The sequence below is a fragment of the Oncorhynchus nerka genome, linkage group LG7 (genome assembly GCF_034236695.1).
Source record: "Oncorhynchus nerka isolate Pitt River linkage group LG7, Oner_Uvic_2.0, whole genome shotgun sequence".
In the NCBI taxonomy this organism is placed as follows: domain Eukaryota; kingdom Metazoa; phylum Chordata; class Actinopteri; order Salmoniformes; family Salmonidae; genus Oncorhynchus; species Oncorhynchus nerka.
This window is the reverse complement of record NC_088402.1, coordinates 48,639,284-48,652,490: the sequence shown is the minus strand read 5'-3', so window position 1 is coordinate 48,652,490 and position 13,207 is coordinate 48,639,284. Positions and strand designations below refer to the sequence as shown.

The window sequence follows — 13,207 nt, the reverse complement described above, 5'->3', positions numbered from 1 at the left end:
TCCTCCATTTCCGCTCGGCTGCCCGGAGCCCTGTTCTGTGAGCTCGCAATGAGTCGTCGAGCCACGGAGCAGGAGGGAGGACCGAGCCGGCCTGGAGGATAGGGGACATAGAGAATCAAGGGATGCAGAAAGGGAGGAGAGGAGGGTTGAGGAGGCAGAATCAGGAGATAGGTTGGAGAAGGTTTGAGCAGAGGGAAGAGATGATAGGATGGAAGAGGAGAGAGTAGCGGGGGAGAGAGAGCGAAGATTGGGACGGCGCGATACCATCCGAGTAGGGGCAGTGTGGGAAGTGTTGGATGAGAGCAAGAGGGAAAAGGATACAAGGTAGTGGTCGGAGACTTGGAGGGGAGTTGCAGTGAGGTTAGTGGAAGAACAGCATCTAGTAAAGATGAGGTCGAGCGTATTGCCTGCCTTGTGAGTAGAGGGGGAAGGTGAGAGGGTGAGGTCAAAAGAGGAGAGGAGTGGAAAGAAGGAGGCAGAGGAATGAGTCAAAGGTAGACGTGGGGAGGTTAAAGTCGCCCAGAACTGTGAGAGGTGAGCCATCCTCAGGAAAGGAGCTTATCAAGGCATCAAGCTCATTGATGAACTCTCCGAGGAACCTGGAGGGCGATAAATGATAAGGATGTTAAGCTTGAAAGGGCTGGTAACTGTGACAGCATGGAATTCAAAGGAGGCGATAGACAGATGGGTAAGGGAGAAAGAGAGAATGACCACTTGGGAGAGATGAGGATCCCGGTGCCACCACCCCGCTGACCAGAAGCTCTCGGGGTGTGCGAGAACACGTGGGCGGACGAAGAGAGAGCAGTAGGAGTAGCAGTGTTATCTGTGGTGATCCATGTTTCCGTCAGTGCCAAGAAGTCGAGGGACTGGAGGGAGGCATAGGCTGAGATGAACTCTGCCTTGTTGGCCGCAGATCGGCAGTTCCAGAGGCTACCGGAGACCTGGAACTCCACGTGGGTCGTGCGCGCTGGGACCACCAGATTAGAGTGGCCGCGGCCACGCGGTGTGGAGCGTTTGTATGGTCTGTGCAGAGAGGAGAGAACAGGGATAGACAGACACATAGTTGACAGGCTACAGAAGAGGCTACGCTAATGCAAAGGAGATTGGAATGACAAATGGACTTACACGTCTCGAATGTTCAGAAAGTTAAGCTTACGTAGCAGGAATCTTATTGACTAAAATAATTCAAATGATACAGTACTGCTGAAGTAGGCTAGCTGGCAGTGGCTGCGTTGTTGTTGTTCTATCTCTCTATAGTGCTGTTTCTTGTATTATGGTCTCTTGTTTCTTTAGAGGTTTCACTTTGTTGTCCTTTTTCTTTTCCTTTTTCTTCTGTCCTTATTTTGTCTTCCTTTCTTCTGTTAACTAGATATTTTTTGTTGTTATTCTTTGTAAGCTAGCTAGCTTCTTCCAGGAGAGTCCCTAACAACTGCTTAGCAACAAGTAAACAATTCAGCTAGCAATTCAGCTAGTTTGTTCCTTGTTTTGTCTTCTATTGAGTCTTGCAGTTTTCTCTTGATTTTTTCGATGTACTTCACTCTAAAAAACCATTTAAATCTCAATATATACAGGAGCTCATTTTTCAGCAGCTGCTCAATTTGGAACTCCGGAACACACATATATATATATATATATATATATCTCACATAAGCATGCAATAAAATAAATAAAACATATTATTTATAAATGTTACCTAAATAATTCTGATTCCGCCACGACACGTGCAACACACACGTTCAATACCAGGATCTTGTCTACTACGGACATCTGACTAGCAATCATACAGTATATACCCTTAATGTACAGTTCCAGTGCCCACACATGCATGACCAGGCACAGACCAGGCGACCATCATGATCAAGGGTTACCATATAATGTCATTAACCTGTCTATCAGCCCACACGTTCTTTAACCATAATGAAAGCTCTATGTATTTCAACTAGCTATTACTCATTCGTTATTGATGGATCACTAGGAAATGTATATTAGCATTCTCTCCTGGCAACCATTTTACTGTTTTCACTGATTAATGAAATGGTGATCATTTTAATAAATACAGTATATGGATGCTAAGGTTGGTGGATAGACAGACAGACATACAGTGCCTTCAGAAAGTGTTCAAACCCCTTGAGGCTGTAACACAACAAAATGTGGAATAAGTCAAGGGGTATAAATATTTTCTGAAGGCATAGGTAGACAAATAATGTGAAGTAATACATGACTAACTGACCCATACAGGCAGACAGTCAGACAGAGATATGTAGATGTTCCAGATAATGTTCCTTTCCCTGTGTTCTATAGGAGGGAAGCCATTCTTCACACGGAACCCAGCAGAGCTGAAGGGAACTTTCATCAACACCAAACTGAAGAAGAGCCGCCGCGGATTCGGCTTCACCGTAGTTGGGGGCGATGAGCCGGATGAGTTCCTGCAGATCAAGAGTTTAGTCCTGGATGGTCCTGCTGCTGTGGATGGGAAGATGGAGACAGGTGCAGTACACCGCTTCAGCCCACCGAGGGCACTGTTTTGCACCATTTATATAGGAAGCATTTGCCCCATTCCTATGGTGGTTGAAGTGATTGTGTAAGCTAAGAGTTAAACATATAGGGGCCGTACAGTATGTCACGTTACATAGTACATTAATTGTATTACTTACTGTGATACTAATGTGCTTGTAATCCTGTTACTGTGTTACTAACTGTCCTCTCCGTCTCCCTCCCTCCCCTCCTGTAGGTGACGTGATAGTGAGTGTGAACGACACCATCGTTCTGGGCTACACCCACGCCCAGGTGGTGAAGATTTTCCAGTCCATCCCGATCGGCTCCATGGTGGACCTGGCCCTGTGCCGCGGCTACCCCCTGCCATTTGACCCTGACGACCCCAACACCAGCCTGGTGACCTCCGTGGCCATCCTGGACAAGGAGCCCATCATCGTCAATGGCCAGGAGAGCTACGACTCTCCGTCCAGCCACGGCAGTCAGACCGGAGGGCCTGTTAACGGGATGAGGGAACCGCGGGCCCACAGTCCCTCGGCAGAGGTGGTGTCCAACGGCTCTCACGGCTACTCCTCCAGCGACGTGGTCACCCTGGCATCATCCATCGCTGGACAACCAGAGCTGATCACAGTGCACATGGAGAAAGGCGATAAGGGCTTTGGATTCACCATCGCTGACAGCCTGACGGGAGGGGGTCAGAGGGTGAAGCAGATCGTGGATTACCCCCGCTGCAGGGGCCTGAAGGAGTCAGACATTCTGATGGAGGTGAACAAGAGGAATGTCCAGAACATGAGCCACAACCAGGTGGTGGACCTGCTCAGCAAGTGTCCCAGAGGGAGCGAGGTCACCATGCTGGTGCAGAGAGGTACGTAGTCCACTGATCATGGTCAGGAGGGAGGCAAAGGAGGAAAGGGATGGAGGGGTGGGATCAAGATGTGTCTGGTCATGCTGAAATGTCAACCGCCCAGAAGGGAGCGGGAAGGATGGCGGTGTGTCACCAGAAAAGGCATAGTGTCTGGCTAGCAGCATGAATAGCTAAGATGAAGGGAAAGAGTGAGTAAGTGGATGAATGAAGGAGGGAGTGGGTGTAACTTTGAGAAGGAGTGAGAGCTGAGAGAGTAGAGAGTAGGTGATCAGATGAGTGAGAGCAGGATTGGGTGGTAGGGTGGAGAGCAGGGGCAGGATGGACGAAGAGACAGAGAAGATGAGAGCGTTAGGTCAGGGACTCTTATCTGTCATGAATATGGATGGGAAGTGACTCTGCTGAGACAGCGCTAGTCTCCGTGTGTTCTGTCAGGTCAATCTGTGAAATAGGCCCTCCTGCCTTTCTCTCTCTTGTCTTTTTCTATCTATTTCAATTATTATTTTTCACTGGTCTCTAGCTCTCAAACTTTTTTTTATCTCACTCTCTTTCCTATATTCTTTCTCACTTTGTATCTCTCTTACACAATCTTTCTCACCCTCTCTCTGTCTGTCTTCATCTCTGGCTCTGTGTTTGCGTTGCTTAGAGTATTTTTGGGTGTGTTAACGGTGAGAGGACTCAGCCAAAGACGCTGTCTTACTCTGATGAAAGTGTCTTGTTTTTCAATTACCATGGGAGAGAGAGAAAGAAAGTGGAAAAGAGATAAAGATTGGAACACAGGGTAAGGTGGGGTGAAAGGAGAGGAAGGGATAGGTAAAGCGATACATAGAAGAGAGAACAGCCATTGATTCTGATTAGAGGAATAAGTGAATGGGAGGCAGAGCTAGTCGAGGCCATTAGCAGCAGAAGAGCTGTTTTCACACATCATTAATGTCTATGATTGACCTTCCTCTGTCACTACGACCCAGACCATCTTTCCAACATGAATAACCACTGGAGATTAAACATAATAGGCCTGCTCAAAAACGTTGGTAGAGGAATGAAGTTGAACCTATAGGTGCATCTATACAGTCCTGGCCAAAAGTTTTGAGAATGTCACAAATATTAATTTTCACAAAGTTTGCTGCTTCAGTGTCTTCATATATTTTGTCAGATGTTACTATGGAATACAGAAGTATAATTACAAGCATTTCATACGTGTCAAAGGCTTTCATTGACAATTACATTACAATTACAATTACAAGGTGATGCAAAGAGTCAATATTTGCAGTGTTGACCCTTCTTTTTCAAGACCTCTGCAATCCACCCTGGCATGCTGTCAATTAACTTCTGGGCCACATCCTGACTGATGGATAATCAAGGCTTGGAGTTTGTCAGAATTTATGGGTTTTGACTGATGGATAATCAAGGCTTGGAGTTTGTCAGAATTTATGGGTTTTTGTTTGTCCACCTGCCTCTTGAGGATTGACCACAAGTTCTCAATGGGATTAAGGCCTGGGGAGTTATCTGGCCATGGACCCAAAATATTGATATTCGTTCCCCGCCACTTAGTTATCACTTTTTCCTTATGGCAAGGTGCTCCATCATGCTGGAAACGGCATTGTTCGTCACCAAACTGTTTCTGGATGGTTGGGAGAAGTTGCTCTCTGGGATGTGTTGGTATCATTCTTTATTCATTGCTCTGTTCTTAGGCAAAATTGTGAGTGAGCCCACTCCCTTGGCTGAGAAGCAACCCCACACACGAATGGTCTCAGGATGCTTTACTGTTGGCATGACTCAGGACTGATGGTAGCGCTCACTTTGTCTTTTCCGGACAAGCTTTTCTCCGGATGCCCCAAACAATCGAAAAGGGGATTCATCAGAGAAAATTACTTTACCCCAGTCCTCAGCAGTCCAATCCCTGTACATTTTGCAGAATATCAGTCTGTCCCTGATGTTTTTCCTGGAGAGATGTGGCTTCTTTGCTGCCCTTCTTGACACCAGGCCATCCTCCAGAAGTCTTCGCCTCACTCTGTGTGCAGATGCACTCACACCTGCCTGCTGCCATTCCTGAGCAAGCTCTGTACAGGTGGTGCCCCGATCCCGCAGCTGAATCAACTTTAGGAGATGGTCCTGGCGCTTGCTGGACTTTCTTGGGCGCCCTGAAGCTTTCTTCACAACAATTGAACCGCTCTCCTTGAAGTTCATGATGATCTGATAAATGGTTGATTTAGGTACAATCTTACTGGCAGCAATATCCTTGCTTGTGAAGCCCTTTTTGTGCAAAGCAATGATGACGGCACGTGTTTCCTTGCAGGTAACCATGGTTGACAGAGGAAGAACCATGATTCCAAGCACCACCCTCTTTTTGAAGCTTCCAGTCTGTTATTTGAACTCAATCAGCATTACAGAGGGATCTCCAGCCTTGTCCTCGTCAACACCAGCCTTGTCCTCGTCAACACTCACACCTGTGTTAACGAGAGAGTTACTGACATGATGTCAGCTGGTCCTTTTGTGGCAGGGCTGAAATGCAGTGAAAATGTTTTTTGGGGATTCAGTTAATTTGCATGGCAAAGAGGGACTTTGCAATTAATTGCAATTCATCTGATCATTCTTCACAACATTCTGGAGTATATGCAAATTGCCATCATAATACAAACTGAGGCAACAGACTTTGTGAAAATTAATATTTGTGTCATTCTCAAAACCTTTGGCCACCACTGTACACTAAAACCTTACTCAATAGCTTTCTTACCCTACCGTGTTAAAATAATCTGCTACGTTTTTTGCGAGGCTAGAGCAAGAGACAAACTGTTAATGACAACCACCATCCATACAGTTTGTAAAAATACACTTATGTGGGTTAAGCCCCCATAGTTGGTGTAATTGCTAACCCTGACCTAGATCCCTACTAGCTGAGGGTGGGGATATGCAGGCAGCATCCATTATGATTTCTAATGAGTTGACCTTGTGTGCCTGGGCTGAAATGACAGTGCTATATTGTGTTAAATGTCCGCATCATTATTGGCCTCTCCCTTAGCATAGAAGGCAGGTGACCATTACACTAGACCTAGGTCAGGTCCTGGGTCAGTTTCCTGCTGATGAGGTACTGAGAAACTGTGGGCTTGTGTTAACTTTGTTATGGAGGATTGGATTGTCTTTGAGGCTGTGAGCAGGTCAGCAGAGCAGCAGATTGATGTTGTCGGTGAGGAGGGAGCTGCAGCTGTCTGGCTGGCTGTCAGAGGAGGAGGATGCGGTGACCTTTCTGGTGATTAGGAGCCATAATGCCTCATAAACCACAACAAACAACACATTTAGAGGATCAGAGGAGGGGGAAGGAGGAGGACAGGGTAGTCAGGAAAGAGAATAAGAGGGAGGAGTCAAAGATGGGGAATGTCCGAGGTGTATGTGTTTTAGAGAGGAGAGTGAGGAGGAGGCGGATAAGGAGACAAGAGAAAGGGAGGAGGAGGAGACTCAACAGGGCTCAATGGCAGGGTCCAAAATTTGGCTTGTTTTACTCAGGGTTCAAGACTAACTTTTTCCACTGGTGGCACTGATGCTTCCAACTTTTTCACTTGATTGCACCAGCAAATTATTTGGTGACACAATGTGAACCAAGCTAATAATGACTAGACATATTTAAAATTAGCAAGGCTTTGCTGGGCTTGACATTCAGGTAAATTTGCCAGTGGCACACCGGGACATTGCCAACTGAAAGATACTGGCCTGAATAAAAAGAATACTGGACTGGGAAAGTGAATTATGTTATCTTTAATTTGCGGGCTGAGCAAGTACCCTATAGCCTATAACAACCTACCCTTCATACACAAATAATTACATTTGAACTTGACAATACCATCTTTACATTGATTGTTTGGAGGAAAATGTTTTACTTTTGCACAATCAATAAAAAACGTGTTATTGTTAGCAATTTTGAACAGTCACTAAAGTTGTAAAAGTTGTATAAAATCAGTTTTATCTTTTGGTAAAAAAATTCCCGGTTTCTGAGTTTTCCTAATTTGTTTAAGTTTTCACTATCAAAATCACACTTTATTTTCTAGGGGGAAAAAATTGGATGTTTTAAGTCCACAACAATGCTTAAACCACATCAGTTTTTGGGGAACAGTAAAAATTGGAGGTTGTGGTTGCCCTTTAACTCAATTGCACACCTAGCAAGAGACCATTGTGTTTGGGTAGCAGTGTTTTTGTACTGTACAATTTACAGTGTAGGCTACATGTTGTAGCAGAGTTTGCAAAACAATGCCCCGTGATACAAATCATCATGATATCATTCTGCCACGTATTTTGTATTCTGGCCTTTGTATTCTGTGTTTTCTTTATTATTTTGGTTTGGCCAGGGTGTGACATGGATGATTTATGTGTCTTGTCTTGTCTAGGGGTTTATTAGATTTGTGGGGTTGTGTTTATTAGAGTTGTCTAGGAAAGTCTATGGTTGCCTAGAGTGGTTCTCAATCAGAGGCAGGTGTTTATCGTTGTCTCTGATTGGGAACCATATTTAGGCAGCCATATTCTTTAGGTCTCTTGTGGGTGGTTGTCTCCTGTGTCAGTGTTTGTGCCACACGGGACTGTTACGGGTTTACACGTTTTTTGTTTTATTAATTTATAGTTTTCATATTAAAAACAAACATGAATTTCAACCATGCTCCATTTTGGTCCTCCTCTCCTTCGACGGAAGAATCCCGTTACAGTAGGCCTACTTTTTAGTCAACATTTAATTGGGAAGTTTTTTGGGGGAAAGCCTTAGAAAACAGCACATGATGACTGAGCTTGGCCTCCTGAGTGGCACAGCAGTCTAATACACTGTATTGTCAGGAGTCCGCTAACCTGGAGTCCAATCAATGAGACGAGATTGGAGATGTTGGTTAGAGCTGCCTTGCCTTATAAAAACACTCACAATTTGAGTTTGCTATTCACAAGAAGCATTACCTTATGTGAATCATGCCTCGAACAAAAGAGATCTCAGAAGACCTAAGATTAAGAATTGTTAACTTGCATATAACTGGAAAGGGTTACAAAAGGATCTCTAAAAGCCTTGATGTTCATCAGTCCATGGTAAGACAAATTGTCTATAAATGGAGAAAGTTCAGCACTGTTGCTACTCTCCCTAGGAGTACCGTTCTGCAAAGATGACTGCAAGAGCACAGCGCAGAATGCTCAATGAACTAAAGAAAATCCTAGAGTGTCAGCTGAAGACTTACAGAAATCTCTGGAACATGCTAACATCTCTGTTGATAAGTCTACGATACGTAAAACACTAAACAAGAATGATGTGCATGGGAGGACACCATGGAAGAAGCCTCTGCTGTCCAAAAAAAACCATTGCTGCACGTCTGAAGTTTGCAAAAGTGAACCTGGATGTTCCACATCGCTACTGGCAAAATATTCTGTGGACAGATGAAACTACAGTTGAGTTGTTTGGAAGGAACACACAGCACTATGTGTGGAGAAAAAAAGGCACAGCACAGCACACCAACATCAAAACCTCATCCCAACTGTAAAGTATGGTGGAGGGAGCATCATGGTTTGGGGCTGCTTTGCTGCTTCAGAGCCTGGACAGTTTGCTATCATCGACGGAAAAATGAATTCGCAAGTTTATCAAGACATTTTGCAGGAGAATGTTAGGCTATCTGTCCACCAATTGAAGCTCAACAGAAGTTGGGTGATGCAACAGGACAACGACCCAAAACACAGAAGTAAATCAACAACAGAATGGCTTCAACGGAAGAAAATACGCCTTCTGGAGTGGCCCAGGCCGAGTCCTGACCCTCCACCTGATTGAGATGCTGTGGCATGACCTCAAGAGAGCATTTCACACCAGACATCCCAAGACTATTGCTGAACTGAAAAAGTTTTATAAAGTGGAATGGTCCATTCCTCCTGACCGTTGTGCGGTTCTGATCCGCAACTACAGAAAATGTTTGGTTGAGGTTATATTTGCCAAAGAAGGGTCAACCAGTTATGAAATCAAAGGTTTAGCATACACACACTTTTTCCACCCTGCACTGTGAATGTTTACACGGTGTTCAGTAAGACATGTTTTTATATTTTTCGTGTATTTTTTGTTGTTGTGTATTGTTAGTTTAAGCAAACTGTTTGTCTATTGTTTTGACCTAGATGAAGATCAGATCAAATTTTATGACCAATTTATGCTGGAATCCGGGTTTTTCCAAAGGGTTCACATACTTTTTCTTGCCAATGTATATATTGTGGCGTACAGCAGGTCAGCCACCAGGGGGAGACTCGTCAAGGCCTGGTGACAGACGGAGTATACATTATGAGGCGATGGCTCCATCTGCTGGACGTGCCAGGTCTCGGGAGGTCCCCTGTCTAATTGGGGCTGATTGGGGAGTTGGTGAGTAACCAAGGGCTGATTTCTCACCAGCTCTACAAGCCCCATAAAGCTGCCAGAAGGGCAGCACACAGGAGAGGACTGGGGGATGAAAGGTGACTTCCGTGTGGTTGGAAACGGTGCCCGAGCTAAGACGAGGGAGTTTGAGTTTGTGTGCCCGACAGGATACAGCAAGACCCATAGCCCAGAAGACGGTATCCCTAAGAGGTTCTCATGGGGGAGACATATCCTTTTCTTTTGATTTATTATTTAATTAACACCCTTGAAACTGAGCTAATCATACTCTTTCCCTGTCTGATCTGTGTAAACGTCTTGACCCAACACGAAAGCGTTATTGGACTCCGGAAGTATGGTTACTCTCGTAACCACGAGCCTGCTTAACCAGGATACCGAAAGGGGTAGGAGGATGTCCATTTCTGTGTTCACAGTGACACAAACTAGTATCCAACCGTATGGACCACCATCGTGACTCCACAAGAGCGCTGCCAGGCAACCGGTTAACCAGCATGGGTCTATGGCTTTGGATTCGGAGTCGGAGGGGGCACCGGAACCCGAACCCCCTGGGGAACCCCTGGAGGAAGAGCCCATCTTCCACCTCCTAGATTTCGAGGGGCCAGTCGAGACCACCGCTGGGAGTCAACTGAGGGGACAATTTGGGACGGCCCAGTGGGAGGATCCGAACTTGAAAACCGCCAAAGCCCAAGTGATAGCGGTGGATGGACAGCTACTTCCGGGGGTGAGTGACTGGCGATACCCCATTTCCAAATCAAGAATAACCTTTTTTATCAGGTGTCACGCCAACAGGGGGAACTTCGAGAGGTATTGTAGCTGCCCCGACGGTACGCGGGAACCGTTCATCAGCTGGCCCACACCCACCCTTTTTGGGAGCACCTGGGAATGGAGAATACCCGGGAATGGATCGCCGCCCGGTTCCACTGGCCCGGGATGAGGAGGACCGTGGAAGACTACTGTTGCAGCTGCCCGGAGTGTCAACTCACGGCCCCGAAAGTCCACTTCCGAAGCCCGTTGGTCCCCCTATCGATCATCGGGTGCCCTTTGAACGCATCGCCATGGACATAGTGGGAACCCTGGTAAAAATAGCACGAGGACACTGGTACATCCTGGTGATAGTAGATTATGCCACCCGGTATCCCGAGGCCATTCCCCTATGGAAAGCAGTATCCAAGGGAATTGCCCAGGAGCTGTTCCACCTCTTTAGCCGGGTGGGCATCCCGAACAAGATCTTGACCGACCAATGTACGGAGTTTATGTCCTGCCTCATGAAAGAGTTGTGTGCCCTCCTGCAGATCAAGCAGATCCAGACCTTCGTTTTCACCCGCAGACGGATGGGCTCGTCGAGAGCTTTAGTAAAACGCTCAAACAAATGCCACAGAAGGTCGTCGAGCAGGACGGGAAGAACTGGGACCAGCTACTGCCCCACCTGATTTTCTCAATCTGAGAAATACCCCAATCCTCCACTGGGTTTTCCCCGTTCAAGCTCCACTACGGAGGAGGCCACGCGGCCAACTGGACCTCGCAAAGGAGGTGTGGGAAACCCAACCGACCCCATTACGCAGCGTGGTAGAGCACATGAAGACAATGAGGGACCAATGACAGAGCTGGACGGCGGTGTTCCGACTGTCCTCTCTGCTACTGCCCAGCAAGCGGTACCGGAGTGCCACGTCTGGGACCAAAAGGCACCTGAACAGCTTCTACCTCCAAGCCTAAAGTCTGCTGAAGAGTTAGTCTGGGTAGCCTTTTGATTATCTACATTGGCCCCCTTTATTATGTATTTGTTTATTTAATTATCTTAATTGTTTTTGCACTGACTCCCTTGCAATGGCTTTATGTACACTCACTAAACTCTACCCAAACACTCACATATACTACAGTGACACTCCAACACACACACACACACACACACACACTATATACAGTTGAAGTCGGAAGTTTATGTACACTTAGGTTGGACAAATGTATCTATATCCACAGTTAAACGAGTCATACATCGACATAATCTGAGAGGCCGCTCAGCAAGAAAGAAGCCACTGCTCCAAAACCTCCATAAAAATGCCAGACTACGGTTTACAGCTGCACATGGGGACAAAGATTGTACTTTTTGGATAAATTTCCTGTGGTCGGAAAAAAATATAACTGTTTGGCCAAAATGACCATCATTATGTTTGGAGGTTAAAAGGGGAGGCTTGCAAGCCGAAGAACACCGTCCCAACTGTGAATCACAGGGGTGGCAGCATCATGTTGTGGGAATGCTTTGCTGCAGGAGGGACTGGTGCACTTCACAAAATAGATGGCTTCATGAGGTAGGAAAATTATGTGGATATATTGAAGCAACATCTCAAGACATTAGTCAGGAAGTTAAAGCTTGGTTGAAAATGGTTCTTCCAAACGAACAATGACCCCAAGCATACTTCCAAAGTTGTGGCAAAATGGCTTAAGGACAACAAAGTCAAGGTATTGGAGTGGCCGACACAAAGCCCTGACCACAATCCCATAGAAAATGTGTGGGCAGAACTGAAAAAGTGTGTGCAAGCAAGGAGGCCTACAAATCTGACTCAGTTACACCAGCTCTGTCAGGAGGAAAAGGCCAAAATTCACCCAACTTTATTGTGGGAAGTTTGTCGAAGGCTAACCGAAATGTTTGACCCAAGTTAAACAATTTAAACGCAAAGCTACCAAATACTGATTGAGTGTATGTAAACTTCTGACCCACTGGGAATATGATGAAAGAAATCAAATCTGAAATAAATCATTCTCTCCACTATTATTCTGACATTTCATGTTATTAAAATAAAGTGGTGATTCTAACTGACCTAAGAAAGGGAATTCTTTTGACATGATTTCATGTCAGGAATTGTAAAAAACTGAGTTTGAATGTATTTGGCTAAGGTGTATGTAAACTTCTGACTTCAACTGTACGTTCATACAGACAAAACACACGCACACTCACACAACTGAATATTCACACCACACACATGCATAGACACACTTTCACACTTCACATGTGCTGCTGGTACTCTGTTTATTATATATCCTGATTGCCTAGTCATTTTTACCCCTGCACATTGACTTGGTACTGGTACTGCTTGTGTATACCCTTTCCTTTTTTATTTAGCAACTATTTTCTTACGTTCTAACTATGCATTGTTGGGAATGGGCTGTAAAGTCTACACATGTTGTATTCGACGCATGTGACCAATACAATGAGATCTTATTTGATCTGTGAGTCATCAATCTGTTCTGAGAGTGAGTGAGATGACTGAAAGCACAATGTCACAAGAAACACAAGAGATGTACATAGTGACGACAAATTAATACCTTCACAACCAGCAGTTGTGAAGGTAGGCAGACAACAGCCATCTAGCATCCTCTATCACTTGGTCTCATTTGAGTTAAGACTCTGGTTTGGATACTGAAAGTCTGTATTAAAATGACTGTGCCGTTAGCATTATTAGAGATATGCCATGTCATAGTCATCCCTACAC

General features: G+C 45.4%; 1 protein-coding gene across 1 annotated transcript in view; it reads left to right on the top strand.

The window, feature by feature from the left end:
• Window positions 1-13,207, top strand: part of LOC115132592 (membrane-associated guanylate kinase, WW and PDZ domain-containing protein 1-like) — a 104,546-nt gene that overhangs the window by 38,669 nt on the left and 52,670 nt on the right. The window contains exons 10-11 of the mRNA XM_065021072.1: window positions 2,302-2,487; window positions 2,732-3,358. Of these exons, the coding sequence (XP_064877144.1) occupies window positions 2,302-2,487; window positions 2,732-3,358 (813 nt within the window). The remainder of the gene's footprint in view (window positions 1-2,301; window positions 2,488-2,731; window positions 3,359-13,207) is intronic.